This window comes from Prionailurus viverrinus, chromosome E2 (assembly GCF_022837055.1).
Source record: "Prionailurus viverrinus isolate Anna chromosome E2, UM_Priviv_1.0, whole genome shotgun sequence".
NCBI lineage: Eukaryota > Metazoa > Chordata > Mammalia > Carnivora > Felidae > Prionailurus > Prionailurus viverrinus.
The window spans coordinates 7,542,177-7,566,139 of record NC_062575.1 but is presented as its reverse complement, the minus strand read 5'-3'; the positions used below and the strand labels follow the sequence as shown (position 1 = coordinate 7,566,139).

Below are 23,963 nucleotides of genomic sequence, written 5' to 3'. Positions count from 1 at the left end.
CACTGGATTCCTGTTCGCCTGAAGGTAAACATTGAGACGAAGAAGACAGACAATTAAAAATATGAAAAAGCAACCTGCCATCTACTATGACCATCATCTCACACACCATGGGTATTTGAACCCCAAAGACACTGTAGGCGCACAAATCAGGTTAAAAGAGAGTTCTTTGACTTTAAGCATGTACTACATGTTCTTTCGTTGCTTGACCCCAGGGGACCAGAGAAAGCTCCAGCCAGGATTAGCATCTGTTTGGACAGAGGTTAGGAGCAAGGGCTCCAGGAGTGGCCTCCAAAACTGCTGCTTGCACACAGTGTCATTTCATCAGCAGGAGCTTGAACACGCTTCCCTATAACAGGCGGATTTTGTAAGAATAAATTGCACATATGTGCGGTTGTACTGATAGCTCATGCACATTATATAACAGGTACCAAAATACAAGTGCCAGAAAGATTGACGGAAATAAATATAAGGTGAAGTACTTAAAAAAAAAAAAGGCAAAGAAATTTAACCTAGAGTTAGCCATTATTTTTTGGAAATTGGCCCCATGATTCCAAGTGGCTGACGTCGTAACAAGTCTTTCAAAGATCTCTTTAGAAAACTGCACTAAGTTGTTCGTGAACAGTAATTGGTACATTCCTGAGATGGGGCAGGGAAGGAAATGAATCTATGGATTTCTGAAGTTGGTAAATGTGACCCGTGACTTCAGATACACCATGTTCCCTCGGGGCAACATCCATAAGTTCACAAAGTGCTGTAACTCAACAGTTTAGGAGCAAAACTGATGTGCTCTGACAGGGCTGTAGGTGACCCTAAAGCTGGCTGGAATCGCCAAGAAGACACTTGTGTCAAAGATGCACGCGAAAAGTTTGAATAACATGGATTCACAAAACCCAAGAATGGAAAAGTCATATTTCTAAAAAAAAAAAAAAAAAAAGTTACATCATACGGTTTGTGACTGCAAATAGGCATGTGCAGCTAAATTAATCAACTAAATACAGTAATTAGGCATTTGACTACGTCTTCCATACACTTAGTTTACAAAGTGAGCCATTAAAAAAACAAAAAAACAAAAAAACTCTCGATGCACCTGGGTGGCTCAGTCGGTTGACTTCGGCTCAGGTCATGATCCCACAGTTTGTGGGTTCGAGCCCCGCGTCGGGCTGTGTGCCGACAGCTCGGAGCCTGAAGCCTGCTTCGGATTCTGTGTCTCCCCCTCTCTCTCTGCCCCTCCCCTGCTCACTGTCTTTCAAAAATAAACATTAAAAAAAAAAATCTTCTCATTGGGAAATTGGGAGATCATTTCCGGTTCTACGTTTCTTCAACTGTTTTGATCCTATCTAAAACAGATGGGGAGACTGAGGCCGACTGTATTTAAGTGGTTTGCCCAGGGTAGTAAGAGGTGCTGTGACACCAGCGCCGCCTCGGTGACGATTTCAAATTCGGCCGGGAACAGCCCACTCCAGGTAATTAAGAGGAGTTTGTTAAACGCACGGAGAACACCTGAATGCAGCAGGCGCTCCATAAATGCTACGCCGCCGCCTGCAAGCTCCCTCTCTCCGGCTCGCCGGTGGCCTGGGGCGGCTCGCTCCCTCTCCCCCGGCCGCGGAGGCACGGTTCCCGGCGCCGACTCGGTGTCGGGGTGCGCGGCGGGGCGGGCGGGGCAGGGCCGCCTGGAGGCCGCGGGGGGCGGGCCGGGGCGCGGGGGGCGGCCCCCAGGAGTCACGTGGCGCGCGGCCGCGGCCGAAGCAGAAGTAGCAGCGCCCGCGTTGGAGGGCGCGCGCCGCAGGGAGTGCCCGGAGCCGGGACCCGCGGCCGGGGCTCGGCCAGGTGAGTGGCCGGGCCGGGCGGGAGCGCGCGCGGGCGCCCGGGGAGGGCGGGGGACGCGCGCGCCGGGACAGTCCGGCGCCGGGGCGGGCAGGAGCGGGGCGTGCCGTCGGGGGGCCCCCCCAGCCCGCGGTGCCCGGGGCCCGGGCAGTGCGGGCGGGGGTCGGGGCCTGGCCGCCGGCCACTTCCTCACCGGGAACGGCGCCGCCTCGCCGGTCGGTGCCCGGGGACCTCCCCGGCTTTGGATGGGAACCCGGAGGATGCGGCGCGGCTGGCGGTCGGAGGGTCGCGCCGGCGTTGGCGTTCAAGGCTCCCGTGGCCGTGGGGTCTTGCGCCGCTTCCCGGCCGCGTCTGTGGCCGGGGCTCGCTGAGTCCGGGCGGCCGGGCGGGCCCCAGGCACTTCCCCGTATTGCACAGGTGGCTGTGGGTGGGTGGCTGGCGGCGCGATACCACGGAAGGCGCGGCCCTCACCCAGGAGAAACCGGGAGAGTTTGGGGGGGATCCGTGATTCCCTGTCCCACCCCACAACTGCGTGTGTGCATAATTACGTGTGCTCGTCTGTGCGTTTTCCTGGTTACGTTTTGGAATCCCAAGGAGGTCATCACCGCCATAGCGGAAGAATTCGAGGGGCAACCGCGTCTCATTTAGACTGGGGGGTTGGCGCCTGGATTCTTGCGGAGAACGGGGAGGGTCTCTCCTAGCACCCCGATCTCAAACTACGCGGAAAGAGTCTGGTGGGCTGAGGGGGGTGACGTGGCGCAAGGAAACAGGTGGCCTTGCTAATCACCTTAATTTGAATTGCAGTTCCAGCTGTGTGACCCTGGGCACGTTAAAGAACCTCTCTGAACTTCCTTACCCTGGATACTGGGGCTGCCCAAACGTACATTCCAGGGCTGTGGAAAATTGAGGCCTGTCTATGAAAAGGGTGCCTGGCTCGTGGTTGACCCTCTGGCTAAGGGCCCTGCCTGGGGCTTGGCCATTATCCTTAGCCACGCTTCTGCAGAGAGGGCTTTACCAAGTTTGGAGCCCGTGCCAGGCCCAGCAGTTAGCCTGCTACCAAGGTGTGTACCAGCGCGGGGACGGTACTCCCTGAGGATTTCGTTGATGCCGAAATTGCCTAGTGCCGCTGCTGCCGCCCCCACCAACCCGTCCCCCCACCCCACCTCTATCTCCCCCTCCTACACCCCTTCCCCCTTCCCCCACCTTGAGCCCTTGAGGCTTCTCTACCAAAGGCAAAACGGGCACCCCACGCATAGCCCTTTGGCTGGGTGCAGTTGGTGGAAAATGGCCGGTAAGAAAATTTGAAAACACTTATTAATTTGGAAAACAGCAAAACACAAGAAAAAGCTCATCCTTATGTTACCAGTTAATAAAAAGTCAGGGAACCCCCCCCTCCCCGCAAAGGAACCACTTTCCTTGGATTTATAAGCAGACAGCCTTTAAAAAAAAATGATTCTATGATGCTTACTGGTTTGCAACTCCCCTCCCCCCCCCCCCATCTATTTCATGAATCTTTCTGGATCCAATTGCTTATCAATTTTCCCCATGGTTTCTGATAGTTACTGAGTAATCGTTGGTGTGCATGTCCCCTTATTTCTTTAAGGGACCTCCTTCCCAGTTGTGTTCTTTTTCTTTTTTCTTTTCTGTTACAAATAATGCTTCTGCGAATATCTTTGTGCTTCCTTCTGCACACAGGTGACTGCTCCTCAAAGTGTATGCATGTTTTATGTTTTAATAGATGCTCACAGGTTGTCTCCTCAAAAAAAGAGAATTGAGCTCATTCCCACTTAGGTGCAGTGGCCGCCCCTCCAGTGAAAATGAGTTTCTGCAGGGTGGGTGTGAGATGGTGGGTGTGAGATGTGGCATCACCTTCCTTCCTTTGAGCTGCAGGAGAGGGGCAGCTACCTCTCAGGAATGTGTGCAGAGCTCAACAGAATTGCCCTGTGGGATTTTATACGACATCCTTTATGGGCCTAACGTTTCTTCTGAGCTCAGGGAAGAGAAGAAAACTTCCCTGCTTCCTAGTCCTGGGTCCTTGTCTCCCGGAAGTTTATTTCAAGCATGGAAAGGACGTGGAAAGTAGAAATGGCAAAACCTCTTATTAAATCTCAGACACCGTAAGTCCTTTTGCAAAGTTACCCGGGGAGGATGAGAAACAGGAAAAAGGGATTTCAAGGCTATTTCTTTCTTTTTTTTTTTTTCTTGAAAGCAGAAGAAAAATGGGGATTGTCCTTGCTGCCTGGTGCCTTCCTTTGGGGAGAAGGCCTGGGAGACCCCCTTGCCTTAGCTGCTGAAGCATCAAACTCTGGGAGCCTGAGTCGGGAGCTGGCTGGATCTTGTCGGTTAAGTCCAAGGATGTTGTGGCCATGAGAGCCTTTTTCCAGTTCCTGGCGAGAGGCAACAGGGGAGACTTGATGTTTACAGTTGTGCCAGTCCACTGGGCTTCCGAGCTGGAAGTGACCAGAATCCGGGAATGTTTAAGTCCAAGCCCTTCTCAGAGCCAGAGTCAGAAAAAACAGAGGGCCCTGGTGGCTCCTGGCCGGCAGGTGTAATCAGAGGTGGAGGTGTGAAGGGGTGTGTTTCCTATTTATGCTTCGCCGCATGGTGGCCTGGAGCCCTGGGAGGGAGCTCCGGAGGCGCATGGCTGAGGGTGGTCAGCATGGTGAGAGCTGGGATCAGGTGTAAATCCCGCTTTTGCCACTTTCTAGCTGTGTGACCTTGGACAAGTCCTTTAACTTGAGAGGGATGAGGGGCTACCAAATTAGCTTGTTTCTAGCCAGATTCTGCCACGGGATTCTGAGTTCCACAAGACGGGTACTAACAGAGTCAGGGTGTGGGATTCAGACCAGGGTTCTGCCCTTGGTGCTGCCACATTTGTGTGTGACCTTGATTATGTAATTTCCGCTCTCAGGACTTGTGTTTTCACCTCTGGTATTTCTCATTGAGATAAATGAGATAAACCAGGTATAGCAGGTGCTGGGACCTGGGAAAAAGCCAATAAACAGCTGGTTTACCAGGACGAGACTGGCCCCAGGCACCTGGTCTCCCTGTCCCCCCTCATGGCTTACAGGGTGACGGGGCAGGAGGCTCATTTTGGGCGGAGTTTGTGGCCTACTTGTCTTGCTGCTGGGCCTTTGCTTAAGGCTGTTCCTCTGATGAGAACACTATTCCCTTCTGCTTTACCTTTTGAAAAGATTGGATTCAGATCCCTTCCTCTCCCAGAAGCTTTCTCTGTCCTAAGTAGGGGTTGAGCTGACAGGTCTGCTTCTAAGTGGGCAGAGAGCAGGTGTAATTCATGAGTTGATCTCCAGCTGCCAGATACCTGTGGAGCTGCCTTTGGCTATGGGCGTGAGCTGGAGGGAAGAAGGGGGCAGAGGGCAAGGCCTGGGCCACTCCCCACTCCCCCTCGCCTCATTTGCATGCCAGTCCCCAGCTCAGTTCCTGGCATAGAGTTGACACTCCACATGTTGAACAGCTGACTGGTGAATATTATGAGGCCCTGCTAAGTGCTGGGGGCTGTACATACATCGTAGCTTCCAGTCCTTCCAGTGCCCCTTGAGGCTGGTATTACCTCCATTTTAAGATGAGGGAACGGAGGCCCTGATTTTGAGTGGCTTGGCAGGAGGCCTCCGGAAGGCCCGCATGGCCCTGGCTGAACACCTGCCTCTCTACAGAGTAACAGCTGTGGGCTCCTGATCCTGTGGGATTTGGGGCGGGGGTGGAGGGGTGGGTGGGTGGTGAATAATGAAGATGGACGGAAAAATTGATGGCGGTCGTAGCAGTAGCAAAATCTGGGGAGCATTGACTTGTGTCATTGTTGTAAGGGCTCCAAGATCTCTCTACCTGGTTTAATCCAAGAACTTCCTCCGAGATTCTGTTATGTCTCCACCTTCACAAGTGTGGAAGTACAGCATAGGGGTGGGGAGGGTCTGCCCCTAGAGAGCCTTCCATCTGACTCCCCTCTGCAGAGTGAGGGGTCAGGGCGTGACTGCAGCCGGCTGCTCAGAGGGGGTGACATGATTTCATGTTGTTGGAAACAGGGCCTCTAGGTACTGGTCTGGACTGGACTGGAGGGGGCTGGGGCAGAAGGGGGAGACCAGGTGGGCGATTAGAATAATCCAGGTGTGAGATCTTGGGAGGAGCCCGTGACTGGGGAAGATGAATTGCATCTGCTGATGGATTGGACACAGGTGTGAATGCCACCAGACCCGGCTGGTTCCAGGATTTGGGGCCCAGCACCTCTCTGTGCGGGGGCATCAGTGCTGTTCGAGAACACCCGCGTGCTGAGCAGAAGGCCAGTGTCCTGCTGGTGGCATCGCAGTGAAGGCTTTCCTCACTGTCCCCACGACCCGATTTTAGAAGGGATGCGACCGAGGCTTTCAGAGGTCGTGCAGCCTGCCCAGGCCACACTTTCGGCCGAAAGCCCCACCAGGACTTGAACTTTGAACTTGAGGCTGCTGGGCCCCGATGTTTTCTGTCTTTGTGGCTCCGTTTCCGTGCAGAGGTCTCCACAGACGCATTCTTGAAGTGGTTTAGTTAATAGTATTTTTTTCTCTTCTCAAGTTCACTTAGATGGGGAGGGAAATCTAGGCAGAAGAGAAGAGGATGCTGGGGGTGGGGAGTGGAGCCAGCCTGGACTGCTTTGGCTATTCAAAACTCTACAGCCTGGAAGAGTGTGGGAGGGCCGGGTTCCCTGCCAGGCTGGAGTGATTTGGTTATTCAAAGCCGGGATGACAGCTGAGTCATTGAGGTCAGAGGGGCTCCTCCCATACCTCCACGTGTATTTCAACCTCTGTGCGTCCTGTCTGTGCTGAGTGGTCTACGATTCCCCGCCTGGAGAATCTTCCAAAACCCCTCCTGTTGGGTGTGAGACAGGATTTTGGCCGTTAGTTAACGAATTCCTCCTCCCCAAACCCAATTCACTCCTTCATTCTGCCTTTCCAGCATCCTGTTCGCTCACGCCTCCCACCGCGTCCTCTGCCAAAAATGACCGCCATGGTCAACATGGACACCCTTCCTGAATATGAGAAGAGTCAGATCAAGAGAACCCTGGAGCTGGGCACGGTGATGACCGTGTTCAGCTTTCGCAAGTCTACCCCCGAGCGGAGGACTGTCCAGGTGATCATGGAGACGCGGCAGGTGGCCTGGAGCAAGACGGCTGACAAGATTGAAGGCTTCTGTGAGTAGCCCTTCCTGCCTTCACTTATTCTTGTGCTTGTTGGTTTGGTGTCTTATTCTTCTGGAAATGGAAGCGTGGCCGTTCTGACTGGGTCTCTGTTGGGGTTTAGAGTAGGTGGGGGAAGTTGAGCCAGAGAATCGTGGTGTGGGGGGAGGGGAGGAACGGAGGCCCCAGGGGCCAACTTGGAAATGACATTCAGATGGCTCACCTGGGCTGGCGGGGGTGTGCTCCCTGCCTGACCGCATTGGGGACCTTTTGGTTTCTGTTGCCGGTCAAGCGCCCTGCCCTGCTCTGCCCTCATAAGGACCAAGTGACAGAACTGCAGGAATCCTGGCTTGGTAGGCAGATAGGCCTGTTTTGTTTTACTATGGACCACAGAACGAGAGGCCTTCGCTCTTCGCTCCGCGGGGACAGAGCGTGTCAGAATATTCTGGAGCTTTTAAATGAAGCTCCAGTCCTGGGAGGTGGTGTCTTCGTTCCCCACCCGCCTCAGATTGGGCAATTGGCTCAGTTCCTAAAGCTTCTAAGGCTGTTGTCAACAAACGGAGTGAGGAGACTTAAGCAATTTTCAGTTGCAGAGACTTGCTTCAATTGGCATTTTTTTGTATGGACTCTTTTTTTTTTAATGTCAATTGAAAAATTAAAATATGCTTGGAAAAATCAAACAATTCATAAATAAATGTCTCTCCTCCCCAGTCCCACTCTGTGCCCCCGGGGTGGTCAAGCTCATTACCAAGTTCTTTTGTCTTCTAGAGTATTCTATGCTTGTGAAATGCGTGGGTCATGTTTTTTTCCAGGAATGGGTCCTTACTACTTAAACTTCTGCACTTTGATTTCTTTCTTTTTTTTTTAATTTAAATTTTTTTTTTAATGTTTTAAAGTTTATATTTGAGAGAGAGAGAGACAGTGTGAGCTGGGGAGAGGCAGAGAAAGAGAAAGACAGAATCTAAAGCAGGCTCCAGGCTCCGAGCTGTCAGCACACAGCCAACGCGGGACTGGAACCCATGAACCGCAAGATCGTGACCTGAGTGGAAGTTGGATACTTACTAACTGAGCCACCCAAGCACCCTCAGATTTCTTTTTTTAATTTAAAGATCATTTGGAGGTGGGTTCTGATCATCCCACTGGTCTAACTGCTGCTTTCACAGCCTCATAACATCTGGCTTCGTGAAATGGTCTGACCCTCCCCCCACCCCCCCACGCCTACTCCAGATGGACAGTTGGGCGATTTCAAGTTTTTTGTTATCAGCTGCTGCAAATTTTTCTTTTTTTCTTTTTTCTTTTTTCTTTTCTTTTTTCTTTTTCTTTTTTCTTCTTTTTTCTCCTTTTTATGCAAAAACTCTATTGAGATAACTCACATACCATACAATTCACCCATTCAAAACGAACAGTGAAGTGGTTTTTAGTGTATTCATGCATCTGCACAACCAACCATGTTTCGAACCTTTGCAGTCACCTCGAAAGGAAAACCTGTTCCCTATCGCCCTCACCCTCTTCCCCTGCCGTAAGCGACTGCGAGTCTCCTTCCCGTCTCCGTTGATTTCCCTGTTGGGGGCACTTCCTGTAAGTGGGATTCTAGAATATGAAGCCTTCTGTGTCTGGCTTCATTCCCTTAGCATGACGACCCTGAGGTTCATCCACGTTGTAGCGTGTCTGCGCTTCATTCCTTTGTCCGGTTGAATAATAATCCCTCGTGTGGATTTTCCACAATTTGTTCACTCATTGATGGACCTTTGGGCCGTCCCCACTTCATGGCTGCAGTGAATCGTGTCAGGAGCGTTCGTGTACAAGTTCTTGTGAGGGTGTGTGTCTTCATTCCTCTTGGGTCTGTGCCTAGGAGCATAGTTGTTGGGTCCTGTTTTGGTGACTCTGTGTAGCCATTTTAGGAGCTGCCGGACTGTTTGCAAGGTGGCTGCAGCCTGTTACATTCCCACCAGCGGTGTGTGGGGGCTGTCTTTGCTCCTTGTATTCTTAGAGGGTGTATCTGAAGGATGACTTCCTTCGGGGGGAGTTTGGCAGCACCCCACAAAAGCCCATGAGGTAGGACGGTACCTGTTCCCAAGCCTTGATCTGTACCTCAGCGGGGTTCTGAACTTGGCCGTTCACAGGTCACCTCTGCTAGCTTGGCGTAGCTCTTCATTCGATGGCTCTTACCGTGAGTTCGATTAAACAGCTTTCCAAAAATTTTCTCCTGGCTTTGTAGCCAGGTATGTCTCCGGTGGCACAGAACCTGAGCCCTGTTTTGAAAACACCCGTGTGTTTAAGCAGCTGACTTTCCCCTCAGTTTTGCTTGCATTTGGCCACACTCCACCTCCCAAGTGGCCCAGAAACCTGTTGCAGCTGGGGTGGAGGTGGGGACCTGGGGAGTGTGCAACGGGCACTGATGGTAAATGCAGGGTGCCATACTGAGAGTGCACAGTGGGTCCCAAGCCCGGCTGATCATTAGAAATCCACTGGGGGGCTTTTTTAAAAGATTTTTTTTTTTTTAATTTTTTTTTTCAACGTTTATTTATTTTTGGGACAGAGAGAGACAGAGCATGAACGGGGGAGGGGCAGAGAGAGAGGGAGACACAGAATCGGAAGCAGGCTCCAGGCTCTGAGCCATCAGCCCAGAGCCTGACGCGGGGCTCGAACTCACGGACCGCGAGATCGTGACCTGGCTGAAGTCGGACGCTTAACCGACTGCGCCACCCAGGCGCCCCTAAAATGTTTTTTTAATGTTTATTATTTATTTTTGAGAGAGACAGAGTGCAGTGGGTGAAGAGGCAGAGAGAGGGAGGCACAGAATCTGAAGCAGGCTCCAGGCTCCGAGGTGTCAGCACAGAGCCCTTTGTGGGGCTCGAACCCACAAACCATGAGATTATGATCTGAGCCAAAGTTGGACGTTCAACTGACTGAGCGTGGGAGGCTTTTAAAAGTACAACCTACTGGAACATTCTTGGGAAGCTCATTCTAAGGGGCACAAGACCAGATTTTGGCACCTGAAATCCACGCCTGTAGGTTTTCCTTCTGTTAACTAAACGCCGTTCTGCCCTCTCCCTGGAGAGGCTGAGGATGACTATCATTCACTAGGTAGGTTGGGGCTCAGTATTTTAATCTCCCCAGGGGTACCTGGGTGGCTCAGTCAGTTGAGCATCTAACTCTTGGTCTTGGCTCAGGTCATGATCTCACAGTTTGTGGGATCAGACCCCACATTGGGCTCTGTGCTGTGTGGAGCCTGTTTGGGATATTCTCGCTGCCTCTCCCCTGCTCCTGCTCTCTTTCTCTCTCTCAAAATAAGTAAACATTAAAAGAACCCCACCACAGGTGGTCCTGGTAACTAGCCAGGTTTGGTGTATGCTGCTCCAGACACCACCACCTAACCTTCCTTTGTTCCGTATTTCAATGTCTTCTCTGCCAGGCACTGTCCTAGGTACTGAAGACATGGCTGTAACTAGATTCTAATCCACATGGAGCTAACAGTGTTTCATTAGGCACGAGCAGCATGGGCTTTGACTTCACCGTTTGAGAGGCTTTGCTGCGTGACCATGGGCAAGTTACATCTGCTTTCCAAAATTAAATTCTCTTAGGTCTAGAAAGGGAATGATATTGGTGTCCATAACCCTGCAGAATCATGGTTGGGAGTGAATACATGAGTTAATACATCAGAGGGGGGTCAACATGGTCACTAACAGGGGATTAGCCCACAACCAGTGGGAATTGCTGCGGCATTTTTGCAACTGCTGTTGCTGATGAGTGGCATCCAGCTTGTCTGGGGTGGCAGAGTCTTGCCTGGGTGCTTGGACTTTTTTGGAGGTCAGCGGGAATCCACTGATGGCTTTCCAGAAGAGGGATGAGGTGATCACATTTGCATTTTGGAACCTGCTTGGCCAGTCCTGTGTGAGATGGATGTGTTCGTGGTAAAGGGACAGAAAAAGCCCGTTCTGGGATAGAGAGCTCAGGAATGGTGCTCCCTGACCGCTCAGAGCAAGCCTTCAGGTCCCTGATGGGAGACTCTCAAGGCCGTGGCTCTGGTGTGCTGTCAGAAGGGTGACCTCCTGAGGGGGATCTCCAAGCCGCAGCGTTCCTTCTGGGCTTCTGGTCAGCATGAACCTGCAGGTGACTGTGAGGTCTGCCGGCCAGCACGGGGGAGCTCAGGCATGTGGTTTGGGAGTACTTGGTGAGTGGTGTGTGACTTCTGGACATGAATCACACAGTCCCCCCCGGCCCCCCAGGCCTGGGTGACAGTAGGTACACATGGGTCCTGCTGTCTCCAGCAGGGCACTCCTCCCCTGGCCCACTGGGAGCATTTGGCAATCCCTGGGTGATACTTTTAGCCATCATAACTGGGAGTGTTGTACTCCTGGCACCTAGTGGATTGAGGCCAGGGATACTGCTAAATAAACATCTTACAATGCCCAGGATAGCCCGTACCACAAATAATAATCCCGTACAAAGTGTCAGTGGTGCTGAGGTAGAGAAACCCTGGTCTCCCGTCACGCGTTGGTTTGCTTAGAGCCGGAATAGGGTTTCTCTTCGGACCCTGTCATGATGGAGCGATTTCATGTGTTCACCCTGTATCTGCTGTCCTCTTGGGTTCTGGGCTGCGGGGGGAGAGGAGGAAGGATGGATCCCCTGCCCTGGGGGGAGCAGACTTAGCAACCGGCCAGTGCAGGATCACAGTGAGGGTCTAGGCTGGGTACCCTGTGAGGAAGGAGGGTTCTTACTGGTCTGGGTGTAGAGGAGGGGGAATAGGTGGAGGCCTCTCCCGGAGGAGCTTCTTGGGTGGTGACTTAGAGGAGGGAATTGCTGGGTGGCCTGCAGGATGGCTGTCCTGAAGCAGGATCAGCAGGTGGCATTGAATATGAGCGAGTAGGTTTGTGGGTCAGAGATTTGGGCAGGGCTCAGCTGGGTGATTCTATTCTTTGTGACCTGGACTGAGGTCATTTGGTGATACTCAACTGGTCCGTCACTTGGTCTGGAAGTTTCCAGAATCTTCACTCCCATGTCTGGGGCCTTGGTGGTGATGGCTGGAAGATGAGGCTTAGTTGGGATAAATGAGTGCCTATTGCTGCTGGACCCAGAGCAGTTGGGCTTACATGGTGCCTGGCATCCCCCCAGAGGGTGTGTTCCAAGAGTCCCAGGCAGAAGCTGCTTAGCATCAGGAGTCCCAGAGCGTCACTTGCACCAGCTTAGGTCATCAAGGCCAACTCCGGTTCAAGGAATGGGGACTCCCCTCTTGAGGAGTGGTGGCATGCATGTCCAGGGTGGAAAGGAGCTGGTAGTGGCTGTCCACCTTGGAGCCAGGCCACCGTGAGTACATCTGGACTCTGGATCCAGACCTGTAGCTCAAGTCCCTGCTCTGCCACCTGCTAAGTATGTGATCTGAGCCACTCTGTGCCTCAGTTTACCTGTCTGTCAAAATGAGGTGATAGATCCTATCTAATATGAATTACATGAATTTTAAGATAGGCAAGAATTAAGTGGACTTTATTTAATGTACTTTAAAAAAATAGATTTTAATGTTTATATTTGAGAGAGAGAAAGTGTGAGTGGGGGAGGTACAGAGAGAGAGGGAGAGAGAGGATCCAAAGCAGGCTCTGTGCTGGCAGCAGAGAGCCTGATGCGGGGCTCGAATTCACAAACTGTGAGATTGTGAGCTGAGCTGAAGTTGGATGCTTAACCAACTGAGCCACCCAGGTGCCCCAGTGTGCTTTTTTAATACGTGGGAAATACTGCATAATTGAAATGGAACACAATAAAAGAAAAAAGAAACTGGTGGGGAGTCCCAAGCACTGGCTTCTTTTTTTTTTTTTTTAACAAGTATTTTTTAAAAATTTTTGATGTTTATTTTTGAGAGAGAGAAAGAGACAGAGCATGAGTGGGGGGAGAGGCAAAGAGAGGGAGACACAGAATCCAAAGCAGACTCCAGGCTCTGAGCTGGCAGCACAGAGTCCTACACGGGGCTTGAACCACAAACCGCGAGATCATGACTTGAGCTAAAGTTAGATGCTTAACACACTGAGCCACCCAGGCGTGCCTCCCCTGCCAATGCCCCCAAGCCCTGGCTTCTAAAGAAGACTAGATCTTAAGCCACTCACCTCTTGGCTGTCAGTTTCCCTTTTACTTTCCAAGGGTGATGGTAAGATGCTGACCGGGCTTCCTTCCAACCCTGGCCTCCTGGAGATCCTTGGAATATAGGGAGGGAGCCCATGGGCCAGCTGGGAGATGCTGTGTGTGCATTTTCTTCACTTCCAGGGGCATCAGCTGAGTCTCCAGCTAGAAAGGAGCCCACTCGGGGGCCTTTCTGAGTTCACCATTTAGGGCCCTGCTACATCTTCTGCATTTGGGGGGCCTGGAATGTGCCTCGGGAGCTGATGCAGGGCCACCCGTTTGTGGAGTCTGGATAGAGTTGGTGGGGCGATGGGCCACCTTGGAGGGTGTGGACCATGGCCATCTCTACTGAATAGGCTCCTATCCTGAAGTTTGCACGCATGTGTTTTCCATCTGCTTATTTTTTGGCAAGTTACGGCTGCTGGTGAATGAGGGATTCTCAAAAATAGGAGCTGTTCTGTTTCCCTGGTTTGGGTCCTTGGCGTGGCCGCCTGGCGATGACGATGACGTTGTCGATGACGGGAGCCGCCTCTAACGAGTGCTGTCTGTGTACTGGTGCCTGTGTAAGCACATCACGTACAACAGCTCGTTAATTCTTCACAGTGGCCCCGGGAAGCTCTGTGTATGAGGGCACGGAGTCCTGTGGAGACTAGGTGACGTGCCCAAGGCCACACAGCCATGAACGGGCAGAGCTATAATTTGTATTCATGCTGTCTGCCTTTGGAGTCTCATATCTTCTTCCTGCTGTGTTCCTTTCTCTTCCTGGGTGATCTCTGATGTTTCAGTTCTGTGTGTGATGGAGAAGCACATTGTTGGGGACCCAAGAACAGCAGTTCCACTCAAGTTTTCATTTTTACAATGGGAGGGAAATGCGTCCATTCCTTATTTGTGCAGAGGACACGCTTGGCTGGGTGCTGGAGATGCCAGGAGGAAGAGGACTCTTGAAGTGCCCTGGTTAGCAGGGAGACAGGCGTGCCGGGAGACCACACAGTGTGGACAGCTGCTGACAGAGCCAGGCCCATTGAAACAGTGTGGTTCTTATCCCCGCTAGTTCTGAAATCCATCTTGGGGCTTCGAAGCCATTAAAAAAAAATGATTATTTTTGAAAGTTGTTATCGAAATGTTTTTGAAACAGTGGAGAAGTGGTTGTTTTTGTACCGGCATCATCCCCCGCCTGCAAAGAAATGCATTGTCTGAAAGCGGCCCCCACACTCCTTCAGTCAAACATCCCATCAGAAAGGAGATTCAGCCAGTGCCCTCCGTGTCGGTAAACTTAGTTATTTGTTGGTTTAGATGTGTGGTTATGGTTCACAATAGCAGGGACTTGAGAGTCTGAGTGCCTAGATCTCCTCCCAGCGCTGCCACCTCACTGGGGTGTGATCTTGGGCCACTTGTCACTTCTTTGTGCCTCTGTTTCCTCGCCTGTAAAAACAGTAATGAAAGAATGTCTTGCATCAGACTTCTGGGAGCCTTAACTGAAGTAATACAGAGGCAGTGCTCTCGACACTGCTGAGCACAGCAGAGGCAGGTTCTCAAGTATTGGCTGCTCTTGGCATCCTTGTCATGATCCTTGTCATTGTCCTCATCAAACATAAAGGGAAATGGTACTGGAGAAAGGATGAGATAAATAATAGAACTTCCATTTATACAGTGATTTTCCTTCCTGATCGCCTTCTGGCGTATATATTCTCCATGACAGAGACCGCTGGTACGAAAAACAGAACTGACCTTTTTATTCTTGACCTTGATTCCGACCTGCTTGGCTGCTGGATGGTTAGGGAATTGATTCCTGTGGTTGTTCATGGGTTGTTTTCTGTCCTGGATAACGATTACTTGTTGTTCTTAGGATTTGTTCCTTTGTTGATTTTAGCAAATACTCAAAGGACTGAGTGTGTGTTTGGTGTTAGACTTGTCACTGGGATTAAAGTGTCGAATAGGGCCACAGAGATCCATAAAGCAACTTACAGTTTCCTAGGACAGAAAAAGCCAAACTAATCATTCAAGCATTTGGGATTGTGATGGATGCTAGGAAGGTAAGAATCCAGGCACTGTGACAGAGTAGCCAGGGAAGAACACTATTTTAGTAGAGTAGATCTTGGGGAAGCCTCTCTGTGGAGGTGATACTTGACCTGGACTTGATGGGTAAGCAGGAGGGAGCCATGGGAGGCTCTGTGGGGAGAGCAGTCCGGGCAGAGGACACCGCAGCAAAGCTTCTGTGTTCATCAGGGGCGAAGTGCAGTGACAAAAGATGTCTGCATACAAGTTTCTCACCAAGTTTCTCACAAAAGATGTCTTCATACAAGACAAAAGATGTCTTCATACAATCTCACTGAAACAGTGGGATTGAGGGGTGGGGCTCTGCTGTGGGGTGGTTAGGTACCCTCTAAGACTTCTGAGGCTGCCTCAGGATCCTCTGTGTCCAGCCAGCATGTGGGGGAAGAGGGAGAGTGGAGGATGCCTTAAGAGGTGTTTATGGCCTGGGCCTGCAAGGTGGAAGGTTCCCAACTTCCACTGACAAGGAATTGGCATGTGACATGCTGCAAAGGTTGCTGGGAAATGTGACCAGCCTGTGTGCCGTTCAGAATGAGAGGTGGGTTTGGTTGGCATCTTCCGGGCTCTTGGTGGCCCCTAATTGTGGAGGGGGCAGAGGTGGCTGTAGGAACCCAACTGATGGCTAGAGAACAGAATGATTGTAGGGACTTGGCGGGGGGGGGGGGGGGGGGAACAGGTGGAGTTCTTGTGGGAATCCAAGAAAATAGACAACTTTACCCGGTAAGTGGGCCTCATGGGAAGGGGAGATGGTGGCACTGAGGACTCTGCCATCTGACAAGAGCCGCAGGCAGTGGCTTCTCTCTATGGTCGGGCCTCCTGTCCCCTGTTAAGCTTCCCCGCAGCCATGGCTGGGTCCTCCCCAGCAAAGCCGTTCTCCATCCTCACTCCCTGGGTGGCCTCTTCCGTGAAGCCTGTGGTTTCCCAGCCTCCCAAGAGTGGACTCCTGAGGGAGGCCTGTGATTGGCTGGGTCTTCTTGAGCCAGTGCATGGGGATTGGCTATTTCGAAGCCAGCGTCCCCTCTTTGGTTTGGTAGTTGGCCTCTCCTGGTGGGGGGCATAGTCTGGAAGCTTCAGGACTTACAGGCAGGGGTGGGTCCCTGTAATGGGTTGAGTTGTGACCTCCTCCCCAATTTCCTGTATCAAAGCCCTAACCCCCTGTACCTCAGACGGTGAGCTTATTTGGAAATTGGATCTTTGTAGACGTATTAAGGTGAGGTCATGCTGGTGTCCAGTGGGGCCCTCATCCAATATAACCGTGTGCTGGAGAAGACACACAAGGAGAGAAGGTCCCACGATGAGGGGCGCAGGGGTGGGAGTGCGGCCTTGACAAGTAGGGGACCACCAAGGTGGCCGGCAGTGCCGGAAGATGGGGGAGAGGCATGGAACAGATCATCTCCCCCAGCCCTCAGGTACCAACCCCGCCCACCCCGTGGTCTGGGGTTTCCAGCCTCCACAACTGTGAGGCAGTACATTTCTGTTTAGGCCACCCGGTCTGTGGTCCTTTGTTACGGCAGCCCTAGCAAACGAATACACTCCCCTTTAAATTTTTTTTTTAAGTCTATTTATTCTTGAGAGATAGAGACAGAGAGTGAGCTGGGGAGGGGCAGAGAGAGAGGGAGACACAGAATCCTTTACAGGCTCCAAGCTCTGAGCTGTCAGCACAGAGACCGGCGCGGGGCTCGAACTCACGAACTGTGAGATCATGACCTGAGCCGAAGCCGGGCGCTTAACCGACTGAGCCACCCAGGCGCCCCACAAATACACTCCCCTTTAAAAGGGGACTGAACGGCAGTGGGGTGAGCACGGCCACTGAGGTGTCCATCTGGCCGCAGGTATTCTGGGCAAGGTGCAGTTGGCCGTGAAGGAATTGAGGGGCCCTGGCTTTCCTTCAACCGTCCTCTTCCTTCCTGGCTACATTTGTCTTGGCCATTGGTCTTGGATAATTGTGTGTACTGTGGCACCGGCCTGCTTAGGTTTGAATCCAGAGTCCATGGCTTTTTAGCTGTGTGGCCTTGGGCAAGAGACTTAACTGTCTGTGCTTCTGTTTCCTCATCTGTAAAATGGGAAGAATGGTAGTGCCTGCCTTAAAGAGTTGTTAGGAGGGTCAGATGTGCTCCTGTAGGAAACCACTTAGGTACCTGGGAAGGTTTGCTCTTGTTACTACCGCTCAGGCTTCTCTCCTGTCTCTTGCAAGTATATACCCTGAGTTCTCTCCTCCCAGCAACCAAGCCTCCCCTTTGAAGGATGCTGTGCATGTCGAGTTAGTTGTGGTTGGTCCCTTTGGTGCTCCCAAGGCTGTGGGGTGTGGACATGGGTCTTTTTCATCCGGCTCTTGGGAAACTTGGTGTCCCAGCTCAGAGCTCCATCTGGGGCTGTTGGTGAGGACAGGAGAGGCAGCTGGAGTGCGGACACATCCCCCTGGGAGAAGCCAGGGAGCCGGGTGCAGGGAGCGTCTGTCCCTTGCATCTCTGTAAGCCCTGGGGTGGGTGTGTACCCCACTTTGTGTCATTAGAGTCTCCTGAATAGTTGGTGCAAATCAGATCTCTTGTGGATGTCTAGGGAGGGAGCTGTTAAGAGCGATGGCTCAGTGATTGATTTTAGGAAGAAACTCCTCCCCACCGCCTGCCACCCAGTGCATCTTAGAGATAAGCGTGCATTGTCACATAGCAGGGTAGCAGAGTGACAGGTCTTGTTTTGTCTTGGAAGAGACTGAAGTGCTGTGCAGTTTGCACTTGAAGCTAGAAATCCTGGTGGTGGCTTTTCCTGCCGCCCGGCAACGCTTGACTTGGAGCCAGGCCCTCTGCTGTCCTTCACCCCAGAATGTGGGCTCCGGGAGGCAGGGGCAGGTCTGTTCAGCTTTCCAGTGTGGGATCCCCAGCACCTTGCCCGGGGTGACCGGTGGACACATGAGGGAAAGGACCTCGATGCCCCCCCCTGCAGTCTGTGCTCCCCGTTTTCTCCCCAGAGATGGCAGTATCTTGGGTTAAGGTAGAGCATCTCCGTGACAACTTCCTTTTGAACCACACACACAGCCCTGAGCTTATTGGCAGCGTGACCCTGAGCACCCCAGGCCCCCTTGTGCCTCAGGCTTCTCGAGTGAGAGCTGGGATGATGGCAGAGTTTGCTGGTGGGTTCTGTGCAAGGATTAAATTTGTAAATGCACGTAATCGCCTGGTCTGTACTTGACCGGGGTGCCTCGTGCTCATGCTGCCCTGATGGCTCGTCATTGCCTGCATTTGTGTGTTCCGGGAAGTGTTCGAGGGGCTGTGGTGTGGCCCCTACACGCAGACGGCCTTTTAGGGTTAAGGTCCCTTGGGTTCGAGCCTTGGGCAGGCCAGCGTGTCCGCCCCTTGCCTCTGTCCTTGGAGGCTGGGGTAGCCTGCCCTTGGAGAAGAGGAGTGTCAACAGGGCCGTGGCGATGTTTTGGAAACAGCAACAGTGATGATGCGAGTTCCAGCACGGCGGGAAGAAGCTTTCACGTGACCCAAGCTGCACTCACAGCCAAGGGCGGGAGTGGGCTTGGGGGCCGGGGTGAGGTGTCTAGTGTGTGAAGGATTCTGTTTCAAGGAGGGAGAACGTGGCACTTGGTAATTTGTAGAAGGGAGACTGGCAAAGTTAGTGTCCGCACAGCGGGAGAGAGGCAGGAAGAGAAGCCCCCGCGGGGCTCATGGTGGGGGCGGGGTGTGATGTCAGCCTCTGCGGGTGAGGGCCTGGGGCCTGGCTGGAGGAGGGCCTGTGTCCCTGGGGAGCTAAGGAGGCCCCAAACAGGGGTGGCCAAGCGTGAACGGCCATTTCCCTGTTGAAGACAGCTCTGAGCTGATCTCCTCTGACCTGCGTTTGCCCTGATTAATTCTGACTTCGTTTTCCTTGAAGAAGTAACATGTATTCATTAGCAGAAACATGTTTTTAAAAGTTTATTTATTGGGGGGGGGAGGGGCAGAGAGGGAGAGGGAGAAAGAGAATTCTAAGCAGGCTCCATACTGCCAGCGCAGAGCCCAATGTGGAGCTCGAACCCGCAGCAGTGAGATCGTGACCTGAGCTGAAGCCAAGCGTCGGGTGCTTAACTGACTGAGCCACACAGGCCCCCCAGCAGACATATTTTTAACGATAACTGGGTGAGGGTAACAGCCCCTTCCCCCCTGACCAGAGGCATGTGTGTTAAAAGTTGGTCTCCACACTTCTGGTTTTTTTGTTCGTTTGTTTTTGCAAGACATAGATGATTTTTATAAAACGCAATGTTCTAGCACCGTGCCTTTTCCATTTAGTGCTACATTGGGACCACTTAAAAAAATTTTTTTAATGTTTATTTTTCAGAGAGAGAGAGAAAGAGAGACAGGGAGTGAGCAGGGGAGGGGCAGAGAGAGAGGGAGACCGAGAATCTGAAACAGGCTCCAGGCTCTGAGCTATCAGCACAGAGCCCGATGTGGGGCTCAAACTCACAAACTGTGAGATCATGACCTGAGCGGAAGTTGGATGCTTAACCGACTGAGCCACCCGGGCACCCCATGGGACCACTTCTTGTTATAAGCTGTCCTCTTAAGGCCTGACAGCCTGGGTTCAAATCTTGGCCCCGTCACTTAAAATGTTGGTGACCATGGACAAGTTAGCCTCCCATTGTATAGATCCCATCTATAGAGTGGGATCACAGTAGTGCCTTCCTTAGGGGATTCTCATGGGGATTAGGTGAACATGTTGCACACTTTGGGATAGTGCCTCACAAGTATCCCAGAGCACTCAGTAACACCATCACTGGTGATGGTGGGGGTGGTGATTATTATTTCGGTGCACTCTGGTAAGTAGAACAAAGTCCCCAGCCCAAGAGGTTCCCATCGTAATCTCTAGAATTGGTGACTAGGTTCTCCTCTATGGCAGAAGGCTCTCTACAGATGTGATTAACTTGATCTTGAGACCGGTAGATTATTCTGGATTATGGATGGGGGAGTGGTGTTATCACAGTGGTTCTTATCAGTGAAAGAGGGAGGAGGGTCAGAGTCTGAGAAGGAGATGTGATGACAAAGCAGAGGGCAGAGAGGTGAAATGAGTGGCTTTGACGTTGGAAGGGATCCACAAGCCAAGGGATGCAAGCCGTCTCCAGAAGCTGGAAAAGGCACAGGAGCAGATTCTCCCGTAGAGCCCTCGGAAGGAAGGGATCCTTTCTGACACCTTGGTTTCAGCCCAGGGAGACCCATTCTGCTCACCTGCAAAGTAGTAAGATCGCGTGTGTTGTCTTAACTCCCTGAGTTTGTGGTTAATTTGTTACAGCAGCCACTGGAAATGACTATAGCCTCCTTTCCAACTTAGACAAATCATAATATTTGCTTTGGATCTTGGTTTTTACGAAGAGAGTGCATATAGCTAAGTCCTCACGTATACGCCTTCCTCCCTAGGGAAGCCAGGATGTCACTTTGATAATTACTCCCATGCATTTTCTAACACTGTGAAAACTTGCATCTTTAATTAGCATACAGTCTCTTGTTAGGCATCCATATTGATATCAGTGGCTTTCTTTTAACTGCATTTAGGTTTCATTCCATAAGGGCCCCTGATAGGACACCTGTTCTTTTGATGATGGTAATTTAGGTTATTTCCTATGGTGGAAATCTTTCCGAGCATACGCCTTCTGTTTTGTTATAACTGGTTGTAGCTTTAGCCCTTTATCTTTTATTTTTAATTTTTTAATCCGTTTTATATTTTTGGGTATCATGTAGCTTATTAGTTTGCTATGTCTAACATTGATCCTGGGAATATTTTTATTGCTAACTCTTAGGCACATCCCTGGTAATTTCCATAGGATGAATTGCTAGAAGAATTTCTGGGAGGAAGGAAAGGCTGTGTCCTGGGCTCTGGGTGCAATGGTCCCCAGAAAGGCTGTGCCGACTTGTACGCCCCCCCTTGCTAGCATCTGGGCACCTGTCAGCTTTTATATCTTTCACAGATGTTAAATTCACAGGCAGTGAAAGGTCTTGTGAGCATTGTGGTTCCTCTTCCTCGTTTGGTAGTTGTTCTGTCCCAGGATGTGAAACCAGAAGCACGACTCCTCTTTTGGCTGAAGACCGTGGATCTCACTGTGGCATCAACATGACCGATTGAGGGGCACCTGGGTGGGGGGGCACCTGGGTGGCTCACTTGGTTGAGTGTCCGACTTTGGCTCAGGTCCTCATCTCACGATTCATGAATTTGAGCCCCATGTCCGACTCCCTGCTGTCAGCGCAGAGCCCGCTTTGGATCCTCCCTACTCTCTCTCCCCCTCTTCTCTCTCTCTCTCTCTCTCTCTCTCTCTCTCTCTCTCTCTCTCTCAAAAATAAACATTAAAAACAAAAAACCTGAGCAACTGGGATGGTGGTAGGAAAACGTATGAACCCATACTGTGGGCCAAGGCCTCTGATAGGTCCCCACTTAACCCACCCAGCAACCCCGTGAGGTTGATATTTTCCTGATCTGCTGGATGAGAAGTTTGATGTCGAGGCAAGTCTAGTAACGTCTAAGGTTGGCAGCCTGGATATACTTCCAGTTATTCTGATGGCTCAGCTCATTTGTGTGTCAGGCTGTCTCCAGGGAGGAGTTGGGTGTCCTTTTCCTTTCTTGAGAGGAAGACCTTGCGTGACCTTTCATTTTGTAATTGCTTCCAAAAATCTGCGCAACTGCATAGGGTTGCCCCAGAATTGTCTGCAGGGAAGGGGCTGGATTCTAGTTCCCCGAGGCAGGGAGCGTCTTGTCTGTCTCTGCACTTGTGACGCCAGGAGTTTCCAGTAGGCGCTCAATAAATGTACGCTGCTGAGCCACCACCTTTTCTTTCCTTGTAAAGGAGCAATCTACTTTCTGTTTCTATATTCGCCTTCTCTGGACATTTCATAGAAGTGGAATCCCAATATGTAGCTTTTTGTGTCTGACTTCTTTTTTTTTTTTTTAAAGTTTATTTTTTTTTAAGAGAGAGACAGACCGAGAGACAGAGTGCAAGTGGGGGAGGCGCAGAGAGAGAGAGGGAGACACAGAATCTGAAGCAGGCTCCAGGCTCTGAGCTGTCAGCACAGAGCCTGGTGTGGGGCTTGAACTCAACCGAGAGATCGTGACCTGAGCTGAAGTCGGATGCTTAACCGACTGAGCCATCCAGTCGCCCCAACGTCTGACTTCTTTCACTTAACATATGTTAAGGCTCGTCCACATTGCAGTGTCTATGAGTGATCGATTCCTTTTTTATGGCGGAATAGTGTTTCATTGTTAGGAGACACCACATTTTGTGTATCCATTTCATTACTTGGTGGACCTTCAAGATGTTCCCACTTTCTGGCTGGATGAGGAATGCTGCTGTGAGCATTTGTGGACAGATTTTTGCGGAAATAAGTTGCCCTTCTTTGTGTATGTACCTAAGAGGGGACTTGCTGGGTCCCTTGTAACTCTGTATTGACTTGTTTGAGGGCCTGCCAGGCTGTTTACCACAGTGGCTGAGCCATTCGACACTCCCACCAGTTTGTCCACACCCTCACCAATTCTTGTTACTGTCTGAGTTTTTGACGATAGCCATCCTAGTGGGGGTGAAGTCCTATCTCTTTGTGGTCCTGATTAGCATTTCCCTGATGGATCCTTGTTCTGTTTTAAAATTTTTTTTTCAACGTTTTATTTATTTTTGGGACAGAGAGAGACAGAGCATGAACGGGGGAGGGGCAGAGAGAGAGGGAGACACAGAATCGGAAACAGGCTCCAGTCTCTGAGCCATCAGCCCAGAGCCCGATGCGGGGCTCGAACTCCCGGACCGCGAGATCATGACCTGGCTGAAGTCAGACGCTTAACCGACTGCACCACCCAGGTGCCCCTCCTTGTTCTATTTTAAATAAAACTCCTTACACGGTTTTTGGTTGATGCAGTGTTTTTCCATCAAACACTTAGTTTCTGTGGCAGCATCCAGTCGTACTTTGACTCTACTGGGTCCAGCATTGACACCTGGGTGCTTCCCATGGGGGAGCAAGTAAGGAAACTCAGGTTAGCGAGGAGCACACAGGTATGAGTGCTGATCATTGGGGATGTGATTCCTGGCTCGAGTCCAGAACTATAAATTTTAAACATTGGCTTTTGGGGGACAAAAGGACCATTTTAGCCTAAGTCTCCGTAGTAAATGTTCAAGATCACCTGGGTGCTGTGGGTGAGATGTGGCATAGATTTTCCCTCATTTAAAGGTTGAATGCCTTGGCTCAGGGTGTCCACTTTGCTTCTGACTTCCCAACTGGCCACTTGAGCCTCTTGGCCTGCTGTTTGGCCAGTGGCCACCCCCTACGGGGAAATGGAATTGGGAGGCACTACTGGCATAGGAATTACTGCCCTTGCTGAACACTGTAAGCACGTGTGTGTCTGTGTGATCATGTGTATGGATATTCACGTATAGTCTGCAGTCATCACACGAAGCCCGTGACTTATGCCTTTGTGCCGGTGAAGTAAGTGAGCTTGGGTGACTGGCCCAAGGTTATCAAGCTTTTTAGAGGAACAACATAGGGCCAGTTTCCCCCATCACCAGGTGCTCTAAAAACTTACAAGCCACAGACTGGGAGAAAATGTTTGCAAAACACATGGCTGATAAAGGGCTTGTTTCCAAAATATACAAAGAACTCTCAAAAACACAACAATAAGGAGATGGCTGAATGGTTCAGTTGGTTAAGCATTGGACTCTTGATTTTGCCTCAGGTCTTGATCTCATGGTTTGTGAGATCGAGCCCCATGTTGGACTCTGTGCTGACTTGGGATTCTCCTTCTGCCCCTCCCCTATACTCTCTCATGCTTGCTCACAATATATAAACATTAAAAAAAAAAAAAAACCCCACAACAG

At 51.2% G+C, this 23,963-nt stretch overlaps 1 protein-coding gene across 3 annotated transcripts in view; it reads left to right on the top strand.

Annotated features, from left to right (window-relative positions):
• The first annotated feature begins 1,693 nt into the window (after positions 1–1,693).
• The window catches only part of PLCG2 (phospholipase C gamma 2), a 157,505-nt gene continuing 135,235 nt past the window's right edge, over positions 1,694–23,963 (top strand). Inside the window, exons 1-2 of one of the 3 annotated variants that reach the window (XM_047834621.1) lie at positions 1,694–1,827; positions 6,769–7,003. In XM_047834621.1, the coding sequence (XP_047690577.1) occupies positions 6,811–7,003 (193 nt within the window). In that variant the 5' untranslated portion in view covers positions 1,694–1,827; positions 6,769–6,810. Of the gene's footprint in view, positions 1,828–2,219; positions 2,242–2,754; positions 2,886–6,768; positions 7,004–23,963 lie in introns of those variants that run through there. The other 2 variants (XM_047834622.1, XM_047834620.1) reach the window with 2 other exon arrangements.